Source organism: Pelmatolapia mariae, linkage group LG16_19, assembly GCF_036321145.2.
Source record: "Pelmatolapia mariae isolate MD_Pm_ZW linkage group LG16_19, Pm_UMD_F_2, whole genome shotgun sequence".
Taxonomy (NCBI): Eukaryota; Metazoa; Chordata; class Actinopteri; order Cichliformes; family Cichlidae; genus Pelmatolapia; species Pelmatolapia mariae.
The window spans coordinates 8140168-8165226 of NC_086241.1; the positions used below are offsets into that span (position 1 = coordinate 8140168).

At 40.2% G+C, this 25059-nt stretch overlaps 2 protein-coding genes and 2 non-coding genes across 4 annotated transcripts; 3 read left to right on the forward strand and 1 right to left on the reverse strand.

Annotated features, from left to right (window-relative positions):
• Window positions 1–2676: 2676 nt before the first annotated feature.
• On the reverse strand, window positions 2677–11908 carry si:dkey-219c10.4 (high affinity cGMP-specific 3',5'-cyclic phosphodiesterase 9A). Its single transcript, XM_063496639.1, has 14 exons — window positions 11821–11908; window positions 10371–10532; window positions 10222–10273; window positions 9951–10053; window positions 9537–9679; window positions 9405–9464; window positions 7677–7854; window positions 5745–5867; window positions 5122–5214; window positions 4976–5043; window positions 4024–4126; window positions 3850–3954; window positions 3243–3389; window positions 2677–2865 (listed from the first exon to the last, which is right to left on the reverse strand). The coding sequence occupies exons 1-14, from the start codon at window positions 11906–11908 to the stop codon at window positions 2677–2679; spliced, it is 1614 nt and encodes a 537-aa protein (XP_063352709.1).
• Window positions 11909–13809: 1901 nt separating this feature from the next.
• On the forward strand, window positions 13810–19937 carry nifk (nucleolar protein interacting with the FHA domain of MKI67). Its single transcript, XM_063499555.1, has 6 exons — window positions 13810–14023; window positions 14631–14759; window positions 15488–15596; window positions 15709–15920; window positions 16694–16756; window positions 17108–19937. The coding sequence occupies exons 1-6, from the start codon at window positions 13901–13903 to the stop codon at window positions 17321–17323; spliced, it is 852 nt and encodes a 283-aa protein (XP_063355625.1). The 5' UTR covers window positions 13810–13900; the 3' UTR covers window positions 17324–19937.
• On the forward strand, window positions 15282–15412 carry LOC134646463 (small nucleolar RNA ACA64). The gene has a single exon (XR_010096705.1). It is a non-coding gene; the product is annotated as a small nucleolar RNA ACA64 (small nucleolar RNA).
• Window positions 16793–16923, forward strand: LOC134646464 (small nucleolar RNA ACA64). Its single transcript, XR_010096706.1, has one exon. It is a non-coding gene; the product is annotated as a small nucleolar RNA ACA64 (small nucleolar RNA).
• Window positions 19938–25059: the final 5122 nt, after the last annotated feature.

The following is a 25059-nucleotide window of genomic DNA, read 5'->3' on the forward strand; positions in this document are numbered from 1 at the left end:
TTGGCCACACTCCGACCAATCAGCTGTGAGGGTCAAGTTCACGCAAAACAAACAACAACAAAAAACAAACAAACAAAAAACGAGGACACATAAAAACAAAAGTAACTAAAAATAATAGATAACGGAATTATTTTAAAACATCTGGAACTCATTCAAAAATACAAAAAAAAACCACATTAAAAAATTACAATCATTAAAAAAGTTCTACAGAAACATCTTTTAAAATCTCCAAATAATAATAATAAAAACAATAAAGCAAATGTTAAAAAAAAATCATCTGGGGGCAGATAACCTTCACAGTTGACCCCTCAGATATGGCCTTCATGTGGGCCATCACACTTTTCCAGAGCCCGGTCACCTTTAGTTTTTAGGGGATCACCTGGAGGCCAAGGATGGGGTTTGATATGATGTGTAATCTGCTGTGGAGCATATTCACAGAGACCCTCAAAGACTGTGTAAAAATGACCTCAGCTCGCGCAGCTGGGCTGGAACACTTGTTGTCCTTCCGTCAGATCACTTGGAAGTCGAGCAGCTGCAGTTTGAAACACCTGCAGTCGAAAAAGATGGAACTGGATGACCCGAGATTATACGGGGAAGTCCATAGAGTCAACGGATAACTGTCTTTATATTTTCTGATTAGCATTTATTGCTCATTCATTCTGAGGTTGGGTTTCATGAACTTTATAATCATGCAGTTAGGGTCATGTGTATTTGCCACTGTGGGGCCCACTACCTCTGTACAACCCCATAGTGGATTTTAAACCAGACAATGTGGACTGAAGTGCACACACAAGCGCTAATTCTCAGACGTTTAGAAGTCACTGGATAACTGGCTGAAGTAGCTCCACAGCCATGTTATTTCATGACAAATTATGCAGATCAAAGATTCAAAGCTGATTCCAAGTTTTTAAAGTGTTAATCTTTCCTGATTTTATTTGTGTGCACAAATACAAGTCCCCTAAATACGAAATATTTGATTTTTTAGGGTTCTTAGGGGTTTTAATCTTATTCAAGTGGGTTTTGTAAATGGACCATCTCTCAATCTGAGTCCTTCGCTGTCAGCAGCTGTTGCAGCAGCTCTGGGTGACGACGTTTGCCTGCCCTTCTCTTCTTTCAGTCAGAGTTTTCCTCTGATTATGAGAAGCCTATAAAAAGAACAGATCTGTATTTGGCTCTGAGCTGTGATGGGATTACTACCAGCAAACTTTAATAGCTGATTCTGTCATTGAAAAAAAAGATGAAGAGCTCACTGAAGAACACTATTCTGGGACTTCTTCCCCGCTGCCAAACTTGCTCCAGGTCACATTGCTTGCTGGCGTTTGTAGAAGAATGAATGGTGACCCCCCCCCCCCCAGCAAGTACAGAGCACATACCAGCGTTCATTCAGGCGAGGGAAGCCAGAGGCCCCACACACCACGGCGTCTTTTGTCTTCCCGAGGGGGAAAGAACAGTCTTAAAGTGATGTCAATACCTTTAAAACAAGTAAACAATCAACATTTTAGAGAAGGTTTATTGTCTAAAGGTAAAAATATATCACACTGCTGTGTAATTTATTCTGAAAGTGCACCAAACTGAATATACATTAAAAGCAGATGAGAAGGAAGCCTCTAACAAAGACACCGGTGGCTAAGAGTTGAACTTCCTGTTGGAGACAAAGCTGTGATTCCCTCTGACTGAACTTCTGGTCCCAGCTGATCTTTCTGAGCTCTGCAGTATGGTGCCACCTAGTGTCCAGTAATGCATCCTGCACCTGCTGATAATCAGGCATTTGTTTCACTCAAAGTCTGTTAAACAACAGCAAAACAAGAGAACCAAACTAAAACTTTGATGTTTTATGGTGTTCTTATTCCAACATGATGACATCAGCCTGTTATAGTAACATTGCAACCACCTACGACTCTCTCCATGCTCTTTCATGTGAAATATTACTTGATATGGTTTCTTTACCACCCCCTCAGTGTCCCTGATAAGGATAAGCAGATAAGAGAATGTATGGTTGGATGGTTTGTTGACATTTCTTTTTCAAGGTCAACTTTGATCTTGGGCGCTAACAATGATGGTCAAGGTCAAATGTTTAGCTAACCTGGATAACCTGGATATTAACATTTCTGATTGGCTAACACAGTTTTGTGATTAGGGTCATGTCACTTGCCTGATTGGTTGGTTTGGCATTAAATTATCATGTTTCAGTTTTCAAGTCTTTAGCAATTTTTAACCCATTTTATTTTACAGATAGAACAATAACAGGAATACACAGTACAGCAAACTCCCTGTGTGTGTTTTATTAACTGCAAACTAGACCAACTCAGAGCACACACACACACACACACACACACACACACACACACACACACACACACACACACACACACACACACACACACACACACACACACACATACAAACAAACAACAGCGGCAGTCATTACAACATAGTGTTTTCATGGCTACTTCAGCACCAGAGTAACAACGCAGTGTTATGATCCGTTGCTCCTTTACAAATAATCTTTCTTTCATAAAATATATTCTGTGAGAAACAGTTTTATTTAAAATAGACTTCTGTTGAATGTGATGTTATTCTATTCTAGTTACATCAACACTGCATGCAGAGAAACTACATCACAGGACGTTTAGTCCACCAAATAATCAATATGACAGTGAACTGATATAAAATCATTCATGACTGTGACTCTGGTTCCGAGGTGTCTGGCCCGGCGTCCGTCTGGCTGTCTTGTCGGCCTCCCGCTGCCTCCTTGCTCTTGGCTGCGTTCTCGCTCTGAGCCCTGTTCTGCTGCTCCGTCTCCAGAGCTTTCTCCATCTCTGTGTAGTAGTCGAGAGCTTTCCGGACAGGATCGATAATGTGTTGCTGCAGAATTATTACAAAAAAGTTTAAACTGATTACAATTTACCAAAAAAGACAGGTAGAATTTAACCATTTATGAGTTCCTTACAGTAGAAAAAGGCCGGCTGTACTTCAACACTTGCTGAGGATGGGTTTCTGTAAAGTAATTTCCTTTTTTATTTTTTAAATCTTAGCCTGTTTACACTGTTCACTGTTTACCTGTGCTGTCTTTCACACCAATTAGGGTTGGTGGGGGGGTTGTGTTTATTTTAGTCTTTTGTTTTCATCTGAGCCACTTATTTAAGATGTTTTGGACACCTTCCAGTGAAAGTCTTCATTAAATTTTGCAAAAGTACTTTAAAGAAGTACATACATTTTCTCCATACTTTTAATTTTAATACCTCCAGGCAGGGGAAGAGGTTGGCCAGCTCGATGAAGAGAGGCAGAAGAACAAATCTGATGAAGCCTGTTTGAGACGAAGGTTTGGTAACTTTGTCCCGGTCCATAAAGGGGGTAACGGGAAGGCCCTCCAATTTCTCCACGTCACTCTGACAGAACGACAGGAGACAAATTTGACCCACTTAACTTAGTTTACTTCTATTGCTTTATAAGGGATGTTCAGCTGTGTGGCACACCCTCATTACTGTAAGGCCACGGTGGATTTAATATTTGAATTTAAAAGGTAATATATTTTAGTTTCTGTAGCTCTAAAAAGTTAATCTGCATTTGTTATAATGAACTGCACCAACAAGGTCAGATCATCTGAAATTATAATCTCTCACACAACTTGATAACAGACTGTGTCTATAGAGAAACTCACAGTTTGTCTCTGCCCTTCAAAAATCAGCTGGACCGTCCCTGAATCTCATCGTAGAGCCAAAACATTTAGAGTTCAGGTCACTGTGCTCCAAAACATCCCTCTTTAAGTTACAGATATCTCATCAAAAACAGCATCAAATCATATTGTCACTTTGAAATGTCTTGACAAAGTTCAGCAGGAGTCGGTACCTGGTTGAAGAATTCCTGTAAAAGACAGTCCAGCCAGGGCTCAGCCACCTCCATGGGCCGGGCCTCGTTGGATATGTCGCTCACTTTGATCAGGATCGTCATTAGCTGCACAAACAAAAACAGTAAATAGATGTATAGATGCTTCCAAATTTCCACGATGCTCTGTAGTCTTACCACATCTCTGTGGTCCTTGTTGGTGAAGTCAAACACTGGAAGGATGGACTTGAACTTGTTGAGAACCTCATTGTGCCTCGACATGTCGGTGGCCAGAATGCATCTGAAACAATCAGTGCACATTATAAATTCTGTGCTAAGATATCATGATGAACAAGAGCACTCAGAGATCACAACCTCCCCACAGAAGGCAAGGGCTACACTAACACATTGATGTTTTTTGGTGTTTTTATTATAAAATGCTGATGTCATCTTATGACATCATTATGACATTGTAGGGCAGGGGTGTCAAACTCAAATACACAGTGGGCCAAAATTCAAAACTGGAACAAAGTCACGGGCTAACATTAATATTTATTGAAAAAAAAAATCTTCCTCCAGATATAAGAATGAATCTTTTCTTATGGACTCAAACAAGTTTTGCTGAAAAACTGAATATGGAACAAGCAAAGCTTAATACTAAACAATATATATATTAGCTGTATAATACCAGTAGGCCAGCTCTAATAGTAATTTGGTATGGCCTCACGGGCCAAATGTAATTAGGCTGCGGGCCAAATTTGGCCCGCGGGCCAGAGTTTGACACCTATGGTTGTAGGGTGTTGTATTGAAAAAATAAAAAGTGTTTTGTACTGCTCTCTGCGTGCCCTTTCTTATGATATATTACTCAATATGGTTTCTACAAAGTTTTTTCAAGGTCAACTTTGACCTTGGATGTAACAATGAAGGTTAAGGTTAAATGCTTAGCCAAACTAGGTACACATGTCCCCCAAGGTCTAGCATTTTCACTAAAATGAAATCACCTTTAGCTGATTATTGGTTTCTACCGGCACACAGAATTTGAACATGATATCTTGAAAATTGTGGATGCTAGACTGCTAACAAACAGACAGACAGACAAATAAACAGACAGACATATTCCCTCCTTTTGACTATTGGAAGATTATCTCACTTGATGATCCCCTCTCGTATCCGTTTGTACTGATCCATGGACAGATTCCTGAAGATGTTGCTCTCTGTCTATGAAACAAAGACTCTCGGGTCACTGTGGATTCATCCATGCGTGTATGCAGGTTAATGGAGGGTTTTCATTCTTACCCTCTCCAGTATCTCGAAAGCTACAGCACAGTGGTGGTTCTCCAGAGGAGAGATGTCATTGTAGCGCAGAGCGAGTTCAGTCCGAGCGTTTATCTGAAGGACAGTCAGACATGAGATTTTTAACAAAGTTCAAGCCTCAACCTTATTTTGGAAAACTGGAAAATTCAGATGGATAAAACATCACAGAGTGTTGTAACATCATTTGCACTGAAGTCCCAGCAAAACCTGTGTTGGCTGTTCTTCTACAGTGCAAAAGGTGGTAGTTTCAAAATAACTGGTATAAAAGATTTTAAGCGATGAAACTACACAGAATTACATGGACTGGTTCTCAAAGAGTCTCAAAGAGACTTTTCCCTAATCTTAAAGGAGTTTCATTATTATATGAAAGCAGTAAGTGTCATCCATTACATGCAGAAAATTGTTGCCATATCACAGTTTTACATCATCTAGTGAGAAAATGTGAACAAAAATCGCACCGAGCCAAATTTTCAGGCTGAATCAAAATTCTGTTCTCATATTCTGATATGTAGGCTGGGAGTGCTCTAACTCCAGCTGGTACAACAAACCACAGTGCAGGTCTGAGTTTCAGTACCAGGGAAGCCTAAAGAGTGAGCTTTGTTTACCTGATAGGCATTGTTGTATCCCGTGTGGTCGAGGTCGTGGCAGACTGCAGAGGTCAGCATAATCAGCAGGTCAATGCTGTCCATCTTACTCCTCAGGTCAGTCAGCCAGATCAAACCATACATCTGCTCAGAGGGAAGACAAACAAAGGCAACAACGCAAATGGAAAGAATGAAGAAGAAGGATTTACCTGCATTTATTGGTAACACTTTATAATGTCCAATTTTTATTTCAAATTAAATTCTAATTATATTTACCTACAAATACTTAAAGATGGGCACACTAGAATAAGGGGGAACACGTCTGGTTCTTAGAGGAAACAAGCAAAAATTTACTTATACCGTAAGTAAATTTAAATACTGTGTAATTTCATGGTAATTTTGCAGAAATGCCAGGGTGCTAGATAGGAGAGTTCATCTGTTAGTCGAACTTCAGAAAAAGGAGGAACAATGTGGTTTTCGTCCTGGTCGTGGAACACTGGACGAGTTTTTTATTCTCTCAAGGATACTTGAGGGTGTATGGGAGTTTGCCCAACCAGTCTACATGTGTTTTGTGGACTTGGAGAAGGCATTCGACCGTGTCCCTCAGAGTGTCCTGTAGGAGGTGCTTTATGAGTATGGGGTGTCTGGCATATTGCTTCGGGCCATTCGATCCTTATACAACCATTGCAAGAGCTTGGTCTACATAGCTGGCAATAAGTTGGACTCATTCCCAGTGGGTGATGGACTCCGGCACAGCTGCCCTTTGTCACCGATTCTGTTCATAATTTTTATGGACAGAATTTCTAGGTGTAGCTAAGTGGCGGAAGTCTTTCACTTGGGTGGTCTCAGAATCCCATCTCTGCTTTTCGCAGATGATGTGGTTCTGTTGGCTTCATCGGGTGATGGCTCACACTGGATGGCTCACACAGCCGAGTGTGAAGTGATGGTAATGAGAATCAGCACCTCCAAATCTCAGCCGGAAAAGGGTGGAGTGGCAACTCCGAGTTCCTTCCCCAAGTGGAGGAGTTTAAGTATCTCAGGGTCTTGTTCACGAGTGACGGGAGAAGGTAGCGGGAGATCGACAGTCGGATTGATGCTACAGCTGAAGTGATGGAGACGCTGTACCGGTCCGTTGTAGTAAAGAGAGAGTTGAGTGTAAAAGCGAAGTTCTCGATTTACCGGTCAGTCTATGTCCCTATCCTCATCTATGGTCACAAGCTGTCGGTAGTGACTGACAGATTGAGATAGCAGATACAAGTGTTGGAAATGGGTTTCCTCCGAAGGTTCGCTGGCCTCTCCCTTAGAGATAGGATAGGGTAGGAAGTTCAGCCATATGGGAGGGGCTCAGAGTAGAGCCGCAGCTCCTCCACATCGGAAGGAGCCAGTTGAGGTGGTTCGGGTATCTGATAAGGATGCCTCCTGGGTGCCTCCTGGGTGAGGTGTTCCGGGCATGTCCCACCGGGACACACTGGAGAGATTATATCTCTCGGCTGGCCTATGAACGCATTGGTGTTCCCCCGAATAAGCTGGAGGAGGTGCCTGGGGAGAGGGAGGTCTGGGCTTCTCTGCTTAGGCTGCTGCCCTGCAACCTGGTCATGGATAAGTGGAAGAAGACGGATGGGTGGATGGATTTTGCAGAAAAACACAATATTTCTTACATATGCGTAAATATGCTGTTCTTTTCGGGGTGTGTGCTATATTTAATAATTTGTAGACCTGTGTGAGCTTATAGTGATGGAGCCAAAATATGGCTCACAACCTGAAAAGTGCTGTGTACCATTATTACCATGAAACTACACAGTACTTAAAATTAGAGTATAATTATTTCTTTGTTTCCTAACTAACTTTTTACCCTCTTATTCTAGTGTAACTGCCTTTAAGTATTTGTAGGTAAATTTAACCACAGCGTAACTGGGAATTACGCCCTTAGTTGCAGGCGTTAAACATACTCACCATCTGGGTCACACAGAAGCAGTGTTTAAAGTTGTGGAAAGGGATGTTGTTGTATCTGCGATAGATTTCGAACAGAAACTGCTGCAAGACTTCGGGCTCGATGTTGAAGGTTGGTATGAAATCTAAATCTGTGTACATGACCTGCAGGAGCACCATGATCTCTGCATCCTCCCACTGCCTGCACATCACCAGAAAAAAACAATCAATAGCCAACCAGTCAACATTTGTCCTTCCACATGGATTTCCAGGCTAAATGTGACCTGCCAATTTTTAGCTTAAAAAAAAAACCTTGAAGGGTGAAAGGTTTTCTAATGGACACACAGATAATGTAAAAGACACAAATTTCCCATTGCTACAAAGTCCAAGAATGGATCTTTCAGCACATCTTTCAAGACAAGATTTTGAGAAAAGACAAGCAGACGATAATTATTCAACACGGAAATGCAGAAGCTGTGGAGTCAGCTGAAGTGTTGAGGAAGGAAAGAGGAAAATCATTGAACCACATTTAGACATATTTAACCCTCTGATGCCAAAGTTGGAATAGTGATGACCCAACCATCTGTCATGAAATTCTTTTGTTTTTAATTAAAAAAAGGTGAAAGTCTTGGAAATCCAGAAAGAACAAAAATTTGTATTTTGACTGACACAAACAAAAAAATATTCTAGTGCTGTCAGCGTTAATCTCGCTAAAATGAAATTAACGCCATAACCACATTAACGCGGCAAATCTCCGTTAGCGAGTTTGCCCAGTGCGTGTGGCTGCACGGCTCATTAACGCTCGTTAACGCGTTAGTACTGTCCAGCCCCACGCATCAGGGTGATCTGCGATAACTCGCTAACAGAGATTTGCCGCGGTTATTGCATTAACGTCATTTTAACAAGATTAACGCTGACAGCACTAAAATATTCATAAAAGCATCAGTTTTCATTATTTCTCCAAAATTTAGTGCAGGTATAGCGTTACCACCTTTCTGTTTGCTGGGACCCTGTTCCCACATTTATTTATCTATCTACTGAACATCTGCTTTTGCATTTTTGCTAAAAACCCATGTGTTTTTTTCTTTTCAAACACATGTTGGACTGTTTTCTGTGTTCACGAGGAGTGGTTGCACTCCTGTGTTGAGAAACATACGAACACACTGATGGTTTTAGTCTTTTCAGTAAATTTGTTTACAGCAGCAAGAGTGCAGGATCACGTCAGAATTATTCCTGATAATACCGCACTGGCCAACTTGCAAAAAGCACATTTTATCAGGTTTTTAGAGGAATCCTGTAATTTAGCTCCAAGCTTTAGTTGTGTTGGTTGAACATAACCTCATCGATGCTCCTCTATTGCTGCAGGTTTGCTTTAAAAGCTTTTGGACAAATGAAAAGATAACCGAACCTTAGTGAATGCATGCTTCCCACTGGCGCTCACTTCAAACGCGGTGTGCATATTAAGGCTTTTATAAAGACCTTTTAATTAGCGAGCCCTCATCCAGGCCTATTCATATTGAGATGAGTGTGCGGATCAGAAGAAAAGGCTGAGGGCTTCCATCCTCTTCAGAAACACATCAGATGTGTTTGCTGGGCACGACTGTCATTAGCTGACCGCCTGCCTCACTGTCCACGGAGGAAACAGGTGCGCTCGTTTATTTAGGATCACAAAGACGCATCAGGGTGATGAACACAGATTCAGCAGGTGACATTAAAAGCGATTGGATTCATGCATTTTAAAGCAAAACTTACCAGTTATCAAAGGTTGGTGTCTTCAGGTACTGCCTCACTTCCTCAGATACCTCCAAAGAGCTGCAAAGATGGTGGCATGAGGAGTAAGAATAGCAAATTATTCCAAACATTTTAGTGTGAATTTTTACAAACCTCATTTGCAGGAACTTTTCCCGCACATGTTCACACTCTTCCCTGGTTTTACGCAGCGTCCTTTTGTGGTAGAACGGCGAGGGCTTGTGGGTTCCCTCCGAGAGATCTTTGAACAGCCCCAGCCAGCTTAGATGCTCCACACTCTGAAGACAAATGGCAAGCAGCACTGAACACAAACCTACTGGAGCTCACACTACATATTATTACTGGCTTTTTCCTAAGTGATTATTTCCCCAGCCCTGCTGCACTGTGACATCCAATCATAGGGTTCCCCCACCTGCCAAACCCACTTTATCCCCATGTTTGTCTCTAAGTTTTGAATTTAAAAAAACTACTGGTATTTTTGTTCAGTTATTTGAGGCGGAACAAGCTTAAACAACACAACACTGGATGTGGGAAACTTTGCTGGGATACCTCCAGTTTCTCTCTGAATGAATCCACCTGCTTCTTCATCTCATACACAACTGCAGGGGTCTCGCCAGCCTCGATGAGGATTTTCTTCTCCAGGCCCTGCAGTCTGGGATCAGTGAAGCAACCATTCATGAACTTTTCAGCTGTACGTGCCATGGCTCAGATTCTGGTCTTTAATGCCTGATATGAGACTTTAAAAAGCACACTGATGGTAGCATACCTAAGAGATCTTTATGCATGTTCTCTCCCTTGTTACCCGGCCTGCCCCACCTACCTTTTTTCCATGGATGACAGGTCAAATCCTAGTGCACCAGCAAGCTCGGCACCTGAAATGACGTAAAAAGATGAAGACCGTCAACAGTTTCCATGTGAACTGGATCACTGCCATTCCCATGATGCCTAATTAAAGATAATTAAAGATACCTAACAGCTCACTGTTGCAGTCGGCAGCCACCACCTCTAGCTTGTAGCACAGGTTGGGGCTGTTGGGTTCAAGGCTCGGAGAAATGTTGATGATGTTGCCTTTTGGGTTGTACAGTTTCAGGATGTCATGGGGTCCGGCCTCGGCGGCAGAGCGGAACAGATCTAGAAAGACCAGCTTGAGGTTTATTTTATAGAATCACCTGAGGAAGTCCAGGAATTGTGATTCAAATGAACAGACATATATAACCACGTCCACATTACTAAACAACTTTGATAAGAATCATTTAATTTAGACTTAGATTTTTTGTCTGAGCTATTTTGAAAATTTTCTTGCATTTTGTTTTTTTTAGGTTTTTGATATAATTTCTGTGCTAACACTTATATAATATTTGTAAAGTGCTCAGTATCCAAACAACCCATTATCGACAAACAACTATAATAACCAGCAACACCAACAGTCACCAACAACAATCCACAACCAGCAACAATCAGCAACAACCACAACCACCAATACCAAAAATCAGCAACAACCAACTACGATCAACAACAACCAACTATAACAACCAGCAACAACAAAAACCAACAACAACAAACAGTAACAAGGTTTATCAGAAAAAAGTAAAATTTACTTAAGAGGGGTGATTTACACAAATTTGGTTTGTGTGGTTGTGCTATACTCATACTTGGATATTTAATATGAACTTCTATAATCATACAATGTATATTAAACTAAAAGAGCTCTATTATTTATATTTATAGCACTTCATCTAATATTAGTTTAGAAATGTTTTCATATACCCAGTTCTCAGAGAATTACAGTACTTAAAAAGCTCGGGGAGTTTTTGCCTAAATGTGGCCCATACACCGTAGTGTCTCAGAAACACGAGCAGCCCCGAACATGACTGGGAAGCATTAAGCACTGCAGGAGTCTCTATTATAATTATCAGTCACAAACGCTGAAAAACACACATCACGCATGTAAAGTCGTCTATAGATGACTGTAGAAAAATCAAGTGCAAATTAAGTGGAACGAGTGTCTACAACTATGCAGGTACAACGTTCAGATAATTCAATACAGGAAAGCAAACTTCAAAAACTAGTACAATAGAAGTTAAATGCAGTCATCTAAATTAAGTAAGAACACTGCTTGCAGTTACAGCACTGTTCTAATGAGTAAGATCTGTAGTATGTAATGTGCGTGGAGACCATGATGCCAAAGGCTGAAGCTGCTGTGAGAGGTGAGGAGCTGTCAGTGGCAGCTGTATTTGCAGCAAAGACTGCTTTGTCTTATGTTGATTCATGTATCAAATTTGCTTTATTGATTTTAGTCACAAAAGAGTATTTCCTGAACTCTAAGCATAAGAATATTCCACTTTAATTCATTTGTCCAAAACAACACGTTAGAATGCATTTGATCATATGAAACATAAACTTCAGCTTCGGCTCCTACCTTTGACATCCTGAGCCGGACAGTCGACTGGGAACTCCGCCTGCTCCGGTCTCCCGTTCACCGTGAAGTAGATTACTTTTGTTTCCATGTCATGAATCTAAACCCACTGATGCTGCTGTGTGCACTGCTGATCTGGCTCTGATGTCTGTCTCCTCTTATTATCTTAATGATAAACTCTCCACCCCCTCTCCACCTCCTAAGCTCCTCCTCCTTCCCCTGCCTTTGGACTCCAACATTTCTCAGAGCAACAGCCAACTGTCTTCACCTGAAATTTAGATTTTTATAACAATTAAAAAGGTTATGAGGGTGTTTTTTCAAAAAATGATTACAGTAGTGGTTCTCAAATTGTGGGTGACAAATTACGGGCACAGAGGTGAACATGGTGTTGATTTTTAATACAAATATAATTACAGTTCTACAAGAAAGAGAGAATGGTCTTTATAGAGTAAAACTGAGAATGAGATAACCAATCAGAGTGTTTTTGGCTGATTTTTAAGTGCTGTAGCGAACCTGCTGTTTAGTGCACGTTGTTGCTTTTTAACTCAAAGGGTGAAGTTGAACTCGACTTCAGAGTAAGTTACAGTTTCGCTGGAGACAACACTTTTAAATCTCACTGAAGTAATATAAAGCTTACATGTGATCAAATATCAGCTTTTTGCGGCTCATTTGTTAGGGCACATGTTCAGCCTTTACAGGGTTCCCCTATGCTGTGATGCTGTGTACATACAGTAGTAGGCACATTGCTATGAAAGAGTATTAGGACCATGTTAAGAATTTTATAGAAGGTACAGGAGCCATGGCAGTTGTTTGGTTGAAACAACAACCACAATCTCCACATTTAGACTTTTTTTTCTCAAAATAGTAATTAAATTTAATGTCGAAATTTCAACTTTAATCCTAAAATGGCCATTTTTCAATCTAAATGTGAAAACTTTTATATGTTTTTTTTTTGCTTGTTGTTTAAAATTTGACTTTTATATATTTTTAGTTCGTATTTTTGCTTTTATTCTCCACAGTTTTAAGTTCTGTTTCATTTTAATTTTGATATATTTCATTTTTAAGTATTTATTTATTGCATTTGTTTTCAAATTTATTCAATTTTTTTTCCAGTTTTTGCACAAATGTGTTTTTCTTTCCTTGAAATATTTATATTTTTTGTAATTTAAACATTAAGACTTTGTACCAAAACTGTATGAAATTTTATAAAATAAAATATGATGCCTGCACAATGACTTTTTTCAGTTTTACATAATTTTATATTTCCATTCTTAGGATTGGTGTTTGAAGCAGGAATTTTTATCATAATTAAAATGTTATGAGATGTTTCTTATGAATAGAAATGTAGAGGTTCTCAAACTTTAGAGGTAAAGATGCGCACAGCCAGGTGAGGCATAAGAAGTGATAATCACATAAGAAAATGAGATGTTGATTTACCCTAAATATAGCTGATACTACTACTACTACTACTAATGATAATAATAATAACAACAACAACAACAACAACAACAACAACAATAATGAAAAAGAAGAAGAAAAATACACTAAAAAGGTTTAGCCCAAGATTCTGACTTTAACTTAATTTAATTTTAATTCAATTACTTGTAAATTTTCCATTTTTTGTTAAATAAATACGATGTAAAATGTTAAATTTAAAGGAATATGTTCAAATTAAATGTACTTGATTGGTATACAAATATACCAAGAACATTTTCTAAAATATTCTTAAAGAGGAAGAATTTTAATAAGTACCTTTGTTTTGTTTTGTTTTACTTTCACTTTCCTTTAATTAAAAAATTGTTTCATTTTTTACTGACGTTTTTTTTTTTTCTCTTTCTTTTTTGAGCGTGAAAATAGTTAATGTAGGAGAAGAAACCGACTAACAAACACACCTCCGCACCTGTAGGTGTCGCTGCACAGAGCGCGGAGCTGCAGACGTGACGCGTTTCTCCGGCACTCGTTGGTGTTCAGCGCATGTGCAGCCGGATGTGGGTCATTATCAGCAGCAGCATCGTGGTTTATGGACGGCTAAGTGAGTGTTTGTCTCAGTTTATGTGGCGTTTGTAGCTTCCAACAGCGAAAAATGAGTGAAAGTGGCGCCGAAGCGGCTCCTGCTGCGGCCAAAGAGCTGCTGGCGCTGAATCCTGCACAGGAGTCCGACTTCAGAAAGAAGGTTCAGGAGGTGAAGAAGAAGAAATCAGGCAAGGTGGGTGAGACATGTGGCCTTGAAGGAGACCCGATAGTCTGCAGTTATTTTCCTTTTGTTTACTGTCGCTGAGTTTACTCTCAGACTGCTTATGTCTCTCTCTGTAGTCTGTGTTTAACTCGGGTTCAGGTGCCGTGACATCTTTATAGGCTCGTGGTCTTTACTCTGTCAGTCGGCCCACGTGCAGCGTATTTACTCAGGTTTACAGATGTAAGGCAGGCCCATTTAAAAAAAGAAGAAGAAATGACATCCTGTCTCAAATTATTAAGTTTACGGACTGAGAGGAAGATTAATGTTATTACAGTAAAGAAATCAAGAGAACTGGCCCCAAAGAAATGTGACCAAACTGAATGTAAACTGATTTAAACAAGAAAATCTGTAAATGAGGCGAACATCTGTATGTTTAATATACCGTATATAAATTGTATTTATTTTGTACTTTTATTTTGTAGACTTTTTAAAAGCCCGTCTGGGAAAAATAAATCTTTAAAGTACCGCATTTTTTTTCTCATAATTTTGTCTGTGCATTATATTGTATTATAATCTGATCACAGGTGAAGGCCCAGTTCTCTGTGTAATGTGGTGATCTGTCTTTTCCTCATCACAGGCAAACCGTCTGACCCCAGGAGTGATTTATGTCAGCCACCTGCCCCGAAACCTGGTGGAGCCTCAGCTCAAATCTTACTTCGGTCAGTTTGGGAAGATCCTGCGGCTGCGGCTGTCCCGCAGTAAGAAGGTAACCCTGAACATGTGGAAACAAACGTGTGAATGTGTGAGGGGCGATCAGAATCTTCAACTGCATCTGTAGAACTTTCACAGCTATTGCAGCGATGTATCACTTCCTTCAAACTTCACTTGGAGTCTTTTTTTTTTTTGATAAAACTTTAGAGGGAAATGGTCACTGAGAGGCTGATTATAGATTGTGTGGTTTGAGGCCTCATAGCCAGAACAGAAACTTCCAGATAAAAATCTCGGGTATAACTCACCAGAAAAGGAGCCCACATGTTGCATCTAAGCAAAAAATGACCTTTGAACTATAACTTGATGAAAAGTTGAGGGATTTGTCTCCTGAAAGCAGTAACAAAGTAATAAAACTGACTCCCAACACCTCCGTGTTCAGCAGGAGCAGTTGAGGAACTTCTTGATCGCCATTCTTGAATCCAGCATGCTCTCTGCAAACATTCAGATTTCTTTATTTTGGTTAAGTAGTCCAGGCAGGAGCCTGTTTGAAGCTCCACTTAAAATCTGGAGTTTTGGCTGAGACTGAAAATGATCTCAGATGTAAAAGTGGTCTGAGGTCAGATAACTGAGCCTAGAGTACTCTGGTACATTAAGCTTATCACCTGCTCTGCCTGTTATCAGAGTGATAAAACCCATGTGCCAACAAACATCTGGAGGGAATGAAAACATCTGGAGGGCAGAATCTGTGACTGTCACTTTATTCCTCTCTCTGTTTGTTTACAGACTGGTAACAGCAAAGGTTACGCTTTCATCGAGTTTGACTGCGATGAAGTGGCGAAGATCGTTGCAGAGACGATGAATAATTACCTGATGGGAGAGAGACTCATCAAATGTGAGTCAAAGCTCATCTTTTAGATCCTGATTCACAGGAAGTTTTCCTCTAAGGGTCTTATTTCCTACCTGATGTTTATTTAAATGTATACTTTTTATTTTTTTCCTCCCAGGTCAGGTGTTTCCTCCCGAGAAGGTGCACGAGAAGCTGTTTGTTGGCTCGGAGCGAGGGTTCAAAAAGCCGACGTATCCCGCGGTAACGCGTTACAACAAGAAGCACACAGAGGAGGAAATTGCAAAAATGACCGGCAAGCTGCTGCGCAAAGAGTCGAGGCTCCGAAAGAGGATCGCAGCATACGGCATCGAGTATGAATTCCCTGGATTTGTAAGTGTTTACACGCTGGAGCGGAAACATTAAACGGATTTTGGTTTTAAAAATTGGAAGTGTGCTGTGACATGGCGGCATATTTAAAGGCGTCTGATTTAATTAATGTATTTCTTCCAACTAAATTCCAAACAGCGTGCAGCTGTGATCTGTTCAGAAGCTTCAGTTTTTACAAAAAAGAAAAAGGGTTTTCAGAGAATTACAGGCTGATAACAGCGATTTGGAATATTGCTGATTCCATATAAATTCAACTGAATCTGGAAAAACATTCCCACCTGTCCCCCTCAGAATCATCTGGTTATTTACAGAAACTTTAGATTATTTAATGAAGCCATGCACACTTTTACCCTCATGCTTTCTATCGAGTCATTCCCTGCAGGAATCTCCCCACTTCAAATATAAATGCCACAAACTAAACTCAGGGCTGTTTGAAAACCTTTTTTTAAGCTACAAAGTATAAAATCCTGTGATGTGCTGCGATTTAAGCCTGCAGGCTGCTGGGACTTGTAGTAGACAGCCTGCACAGTAAACAGTGAAAACTACAATCAGTGTCTTCATACTCTTTATTCTGTCTGAGCAATAGTCCAGAAAGTCAAAGCAGATTCTCTTTAACGTCAGGCCTCAGATACTGTGTGCAGTCAGGACTGTTAAACTGTTAGATTGGTGTCAGCTCGGCTTGGTCATAAAAACTGGAATATTTTTTTGTTTTGAGATTGTTTGTTCTTTTTGAGGTCTCACAAACTTCACCCTCACTGCTCTCTGTGCTCTTCCAGGCGGCTCAGGTTCCTAAGAAGAAGTCCTCCTCCGATGCCGGGAACGTGTCTTCGTGCACTGACGTAAGTCTTGTTGTCATGTTTGGTTTTATGTCAGGCGCAGACTGACAATGGTCCCGGTTCTCTCAGTGTTCTGGGGTCAGATAACTGTGCCTAAAGAACTGCGGTGCGTTAAGCTTATCGCGCGTGTCTGATAGTGCCAGCGTGATAAAACCCATGTACCAACATTTAAGCCTTTTACTTAAAATAGATGCATTTAACAACAAAATCTGCAAAAAAGGATTGATATCATCCAGAGAGACTGAAGAAAGGTGTTGAATTTGATGCCTGAGCGCCACGCTGTACTTTTTTTGCAATACTAGTTTTTACCACAAGGTGGAGCAGTGAGTCAGTGTAACCTTTGCTCTTCCTTAGGACAGCACACCTGTCTGCACACCCTCTTTCCTCGAGAGAAGGAAGTCCACGGCGGCGGAAAATGATGCTGATGATGAGATCATCATCAAGATGCCAGCTGTAGACAAAGAGGAAGACTCTGAGGAGGAAGAAGAGGAGGAGGAAGAGGAAGAAGAAGGGAGTGACGAGGAGGAGGAAGAGGAAAGCGAGGAGGACTCTGAGGAGGAGGCTGAGTGAAAGTCCTGAGTGTTGTTGTGGACTCTGAGAGCAGAGAAACGAACGTCAGGATCATGAACTGAATCGTTCTGTGTTCAGAAATCGATGGGACATGTTTGTGTGACGGACACCGCTGAAGGCTGAAGACGAGCTGCGGCCGCTCGTGTACGACACACGAGGCTGCGTTTAGATTTTTTGCTTCGTCTAAAAATGTGTAAACTATAATTCTTCAACAATAAATGTAAATATGGAAGGAAAGCAGGCGGGAAGGTAACTCGCCTCACCTCTTATCGCTTCACATTTCAGCCACAGACTGTATTTAAAAGATGGTCGTAACCAAAGGGGCGTCACCTTTGTTGAGGATACCTGCCACCATTTACTTCTCAAATTCTGAAGTGTGTGTGTGTGTGTGTGTGTGTGTGTGTGTGTGTGTGATGAATACACTTTAACTGCCGTGTATTCATCAGATAACTGAGGTAATTTTGATCGCAGCACATCTGTGAATTTATTAAATATTTTCCCAAATAAAATTGAAAGTTTATATAAAAAACAACCAGAGATTTCCGATTTGTTTTATAGCCTCAGATTTTCCAGTGTTGCACCTTTTAGACGTCGTCTAAACGCCCATTCACCCTTACTGGAGATTTATGACTCAGTGGAATTCTACATCATAACCACAAACCCCTCTGAAACCCGACTAACCCGACCCTTACTAAATGGCATGTCGACAAAGCTCACGCCTCTTGTGATTGGCCTGTTCAGTACCATCACCCCTCCTGTGCGTTTCCAGCTATGTTTTTGGGGCAGTTCTTGAATTTAGCCATCAGAATAAAATCATTGTGTCAGTATAAGGAAAAATAATCATACGGTCAATATGAGGACACACAAATGTCTGCAAATTCATGGTGGGAGATAGCTGAAACCTTCAGAATGAGCAAAGAAGTGAAAAAACTAGAGGGACAAATTTAAGAGTGAGAACCTAGAGAGGGGGGAAAAAATACCTGGCATTTTGATTGTATCAGCTGTCAAGTAAAACACAGGGGCACAACCTCCCCATAAATGCTGCCAACGGCATCAGCTGCTAACATAGGCTACATTATTGACTCTGCAAAGACTCATTGCAGAAGTCTAAATCAGGTCTCTGATGAACACTTTTTGGGTGAAAGTTGTTGGAAAAAGGCACGTCTGTGTTTCCTGAAGTCAACGCACGTGGGGTGAACTTGTGTGTGAACTGTTTTATGGACAAAAAGATGTGACAACATGTACAGGCCAGTGTAGAAACATAAAAATGGAGAATCGGGATGAATGCAGTCCGTCCTGTGTAGCCTCATCTCATTTTAGTCCGTTTAAAATTCAAACTTCTGACTGATAGTCTGGCTCTTTAGGAATTAAGCATCTGATGCAGCAGAATCATCAGAGTATTTAAAAACTAAGTTGACTAATGAGGAAGAGCACACTTGTTAGTGTGCAGAGTGAGCCCCATCGTACTCCAGCATTGACAGATTTCTGCTTTTAAAAATGAATGATGCAAGCGTCTGAATAAACAGAGGGGGCAGAGAATAAGCTGTACTGTAGTGAACTTTTAAAAGAGCTTTGGAAAAGCACACAAAAACGAATTTCTCTGTAGAGTAAAATCTGAAGCTCGCACACTTTGCGGTAGTTTCCCGGGAGAAACTCAGCAGGGGAAACAGGAGTGCTGAGCTGGTGAAGTTTTGAAGACTCGAGCTGAAAGTTTTTCTCTGAATCGAGGGGACGCTGTGACTGCTCGCTCGTTGGCTAACAACTAATGACAATAAGCATACGTGTGTGTGTCTTTAAACTTTATTTAATTCAGCTTAATAAAGTGTGACTTAATAATGCATATGGCTCTTTTTGAAAGAAGCGTTTGAACTGATTTGTTTTTTAAAGGTGTCAAATGTGTTTAGTCTTTCAATTTAAACTTTAAGCAGAAAGTTTGCTTTCTTCTGTTTTTATTTTTAAACTGAAAAAAGGGTGTCCCGATGAAACCCTGCAAAACTCCCACATTATAAATAGAATTTCCCACTTCCTGTTTGACAGGTTGGACCTTCAGTGTGGAGCACTTCTCTGTAACAATATGAAAGTTTTGAGTGTGTGGTTAGTTTTTACAGCGAGAAAAAGCTGGCGAGCGGGGAAAATCCTTGCAGGAGAGATCAGAAACTCCACATGAAATTAGTTGTATTGCCAGTAAAAGGGCTGAAAAAAAATTCCGTACTTCAGCCTAAGTAATGTGACGCTCCTGAACTGACCTCTATTTACTATTAATTTACAGGAAATCTGAGAAATGCAACTGACTCAGTCTTTGTTTTGTCTGTAAAACATTTCTCTAAACTTTTTATGAGTAACAGCTGTGACACAGTTGTAAGTATGATTTGGTTCCTGAAAAAAATTGCAGCAATCGTTAAGTCCTGTTGGGTAAAACTGAACGACGCCACTTGATACTGATGCTCACCTGTAGAGACGATCCATACCAACGCTGGGATTGGTATCAGATCGATAATCTGGCTCTATCCTCCAAGTTCAGCATGTAGCCCACTGAATTGTTTTTTTTTTGTTGTTGTTTTTAGAAATTAAAAAATGTACTTCAAACATGCACAATAAAAAATCTCTGAATCTTTTTGTGTTGAATGTCACATCTTTTAATAATAGCCTATAGCACATTTAAACAACAGAAGTTGACCCAAAGACAGGCACGTACACCTTCCACTTCTCAAAACAAAACCGAAAGGTGTGTTAACTTATTATTGTAGAAAATGAAAGTGATTTGGTGGTAATTGAAATGTGTTCAGAATTTGACGAACTGAGATTCATCTCTTACGTTATGAAACACTGCTCTCCCTTACATAAGCTGCCTTTATAGGTTAAAAGTATCAGTATCGGTATTGATATCAGCAGTACCTCCCCTGTATTTACCTGGTGTTTTTGACATTTCAGACGGGGACTGTAGACCATTAAAACATTCCTCTTTCCGAAGAGTTTACTACTATAGAAGAAGGTCTTGTATAGAGGTTATTCTGCCTGTAAACACAATAGCTCGAAAAGTTTTGAATCAATTCCGACAAAACTTTGCAGGGGTGTAGACCAGCGGTCCCCAACCTTTTTTGTGCCACAGACCGGTTTAATGTCAGACAATATTTTCACAGACCAGCCTTTAAGGTGTCGCGGATAAATACAACAAAATAAAATGATACGACCAAGACAAAAACTGTGGTGTTTTGTAAATATAATAATAAACGTGAATTCACTGTGTAATTCTGTAACTTTATTAGCAGAGTCCTCTGGAAATGCGGCAACAACATTAAGAGTAACATCCTCCTCTCTGCCCCTTAATGCTCTCTGGTCACTATGGTAATGCGTAAATATTTCTTCCAAAATAAGACACACAACTACAACATGGGAAAAGACCCAGAGAAACCGAGTTAACGATAAAAACCCTGAAAACCATGAATTTCACACCTGAGCCTCAACTCTCGCAGCCCGGTACCAGTCCGTGGCCTGGGGGTTAGGGACCGCTGGTGTAGAGTGCGGTGATGTTAACAGTCCAATAAAATTTGGCCTACATCTACTGAGGTCTTGAAGGTCAGCAGATTGATCTTAATGTCAAAGTGCTATGTAGACTTAAACCTATGATTCTTCCTGCCTTTGTCTGTATTGACAACATATAGGCATGTAGGGGATGATATATGGGGATTCTAAGTATCTTCCTCTGAAGGTCAACTAGGGTCAAACTTCCATAAAATGTCTATTATCTTTAAAATTATGTCTTTAAAATTCTACTGCTTTTGTTTGTATTGGAAATATTTAGGAAATGATGCTGTTATGCCTGGGCAGAGGTAATAAGGTAATAGGCTTCGTCTGGCCATGAAACTGCTTGTCAGTCATTTATCCCAACAAAAGCTATACAGAACGAAGATCAGTGATCACAGGGTGGGTGGAAGACGCGATGATGCACCTCATGATGGCACCAAAATGTGCAAAGGATGAAAGAAATGATGGGAAATCGTGCAAAGTTGTGCAGTTTATGAAGACGTGCCAAACGTTTTTGTCTAACCTCACACCTCCATTTAATTGTCTTTGTGACCATTTGACCTTTGACCTTACAGATATCACATACTCCATTACACATAATACGCATTGCAAAACCTGCGTAACTAATAATAAGTCACCCATGTTCCTGTGAATCAGAAATAGCAAAGAACTGTTAGAGATATGCGTCATTACTTTAAAATGGTCATCAAACCGAATTTAGGGGAAGTCCCGATGACGTCTACCGCATCTCATAAGAGGAAGCGGAAGATGCACCATGCCTGGGCACCATGCGTCTAAAATCAGTGTTGTCATCTCGGTTTATAGGAAACATCCTCACAAAAATGGCTGTTCTGCTTGGACTTTTTTCTGCTCTCTTATTTGGTAAGCTTTCTATATTTTTATGCAAAGCCTGTGTGTTTACATTAAAGAAACAAAGTCGAATGGTTTCTGTGGGATTAGGTTTGAAACTCATATTAAACATGGCTGTTTGTTGCATCATCGAAAAGTCCAATACCGGTGTTTGAGACTCATTAACTGCTGTACTTTTTTTTTTTTTTTACATTTTAGTGTCTGAAGCCATATTTGTGTACAATGTCAACTCGACCATCATGGACTCGGCACTCCTGGAATGTAGCGTGCCAGTTAAAACAGACTTGAAAAATCTTCGCTTTTACTGGCAGGATGAAAGGAAGGCTGTTTTGTACTCTTTCAATAAAGGAGAGCCAATGTTCAACCATGTAAACGACCCTTATCTGAACAGGACCTCGGCCTTCACCCAGGACATGACAAAAGGAAATATTTCAGTCCTAGTCAAGAATTTGACTCTTGGAGATAATGGCAGGATATTTGAAGCTTACGCTGCAGTTTTTAATGGTTCGGAGACAGTGATGCAGAACTCACAAGTTTGCCATGTAAATTTGTATGTAACAGGTAAGAGAGGAAGTTGGCTTTGCAGATGTTTATGTTTTATGAAGAAGTGAGTATACCAGCGAAATTTCTGAAAAAGGCTTTTTTGAGTTAACACACAAAGTTCACACTAAATATGCAGAAGTGGTTTGGGATTAAAGAGAAAAGAGAAGATATGTGAACTCTTTTCTTTTTGTGAATTTCACTTTAGTTAGAGCACATGATTTTAAATCATAATGGATTGCATAACTAAAGACGCAACTTCCCATGTCATTTATTTTAACTCACTACGTGTAAAAGTTATCTGACCCAGCCCTGGTCATGAAGTAAAAGTGACCTTACAGTTGGGATTCTCTAAAGTTAACTTAGCTTAACATAAACCTTCAAAGTAATTTTGCGGGGTTTTTTTTTTTTTTTTACATTTGGCTAACTACCTGCTAGCCAAATGTCATCCAAAAGATATCAAATAAAGAAAAACTATTAGAGATTTAGCTGATTTTGAAATATGTTATCAGCTGTGGAATATAACAGGCTAACTGTTAGCTTTGGATAAAACTGGGTTTATGGTTAGCTTTAACGATCAGAAGAAATTACTTCTATAGATTTAAAGGTATTAGTGGATGGATATTATTAGCCATGACCATGCAAACTATAGTCGATCACAAAGGGTTTTGGGAGCCGGTTGGGGAATAAACCCTTTTCTCTAGCAACAGATGGGTTGCTAGGGAAAAATGCAGGTCACTGATTGGTCGGTAGGCCTGTGTGACTTTAGCAGTCATTTTCCCAGCAACTACCATCAACCAGTCAGGAATTATTCATTTCCCCTCATGACCAGTCTCGATGTCAGACAAGTTAATGTCATCACGTGTCTGCAAAACCTCAGTAGGTAGAATCAGTTTGATTAATCTAACTCTCACTCGAAACCGAACAAGCATTCTTAAAGATGAAAGGGACTTTTTTAAATTGACTTTAACATTCTTCCCCTCTCTCCTCAGTGCCTTACAAGGACCTCAAGCTGGCTGTAAACACTAAAACAATGACTTCAGTTTGCACGCTGCATGGTGTATTTCCAGCTCCCGAGATACGCTGGACCATCCACTACAACTACAACTACTCTGAATCCTTAGTTGACTCGAAGCATTTCCACACTAAGACAGAGCAGGACCCTGAAAACTATCTGTACACCTCCAGCAGCACTCTCCACATCCCTGCAGGTCATTACCGAGCCATTACCTGTCTGTGCCACAACCCCACTTCAAATACGACTCTGAACACCACCTATACTTTAAGCAAAGGTAGGTTAAAAGTCAAAAATACAGTTAAGTTGGAATGAGGAAATTTTAAAAAACGAAAATAAACCATGTGTTAAAGCAGACTCCAACTGAAATCAAATGTTTCCTCATCTGCACAAACAAAAAGCTTTGAGATGTTTTTTTAATGATTAATTGTGATCAATAATAATGGGGATACAGTCCCAGACATGTGGAGGTGCTGACCTCTGCTGGACAGGCTGTATAATGCAATTATAAAATATTACTCACTTTGAATTCTTTATTCATACTCAGACATGTTCATTCACAGTTTAGAGTTAGCTGTACTTTAAACAGCGCAAACCAGCCTGTCTGGTCTGTATATTAATCCGTGTAATTACAGATGTTAATTTGCTACACTAAATGTCACTATTTATCCCACATTTTGTTATTCAGGCCTTTGCCCTGTTTTCAACATGTTGAGTCAGAAAACAGGAAGCAGGAAGAGCTTTGTGGATACAGACTGTGTCTTTCTGCTTCTCCAGGTGCAGCAGTGTGGAGTTTACCTGGCCGGACTGCAGGTCTCATAGTGGCTGCTGCAGTTCTTCTAACAGCTCTGCAGCAGCTGTAGTTCACACATGATGTGAGTTTGATCGACAAAATAAGCTTTTTTCAGGTTTATATATAGTTTAAAGGACATGCATGTGTTTCTGTCTCTTGTGTATGTGACACAGCAACATCTTAGTGCCTTTACATTTTGAATACAGGCATTAAACATAGATTAATCTGTGTATTTTGTCCACCTGAAGATAGAAAAATCTGTTAATTTATTTTCTGTTCCTTTCTCAGGGCCTGGTTTTGGTGGTGGACGACTTCAGCTGGTCTAGGATATTCAAAGAAGACCAAAGTTTGTGTGACTTTTGATGTATTTATAAGTGTATTTATGCCACACTACTCCAGTCTTATTGCAAGCCTAAATCAGAGACTTTTGAAAATGCTGCTTATCCACTTTCAGTCTGGCCTGGATGGGAAAACACAGACTGAGTTTCATGAATCAGAAAAATGAAACCAAAAGATCACACCTAGGATCAGGTTCCCTGTGTGGTTTCATCCTTTTCGTGTGGGTAGTTACTTCAGGGTTTCAGAAAAGGAACAATTGCGCACACATGTGGGTTAAAAACCTCGAGGTGGATAATAATAGTCCTGCTAGTTTTGTGTTCAGTGAAGGGAGTGCAGGCAGAAGATGAAAGGAGTAGAGATTGTGAAGGTGGATGAGTTTAAATGTTTGGGCTCGACCATCCAAATAGACAGAGCAGACGAGACGTGAAGAAAAGGAACATGGGAAGACCTCAGAGATTCATGGATGTAGTGAAGGAGGACTGGTGATGGAGGAGGGTGCTGGGAGTGATCTGTTTTGAAAAGCAGCTGAAAACTCCTTTTAAACTTGTTTGTTTTTTAGCACTATGATTGTAAAGCACTTTGTTATATTTATCTATATGAATAAAATGTTATTTTACTTATGCTTCTGTTTCTTATTTTACAGTTTTGCCATTA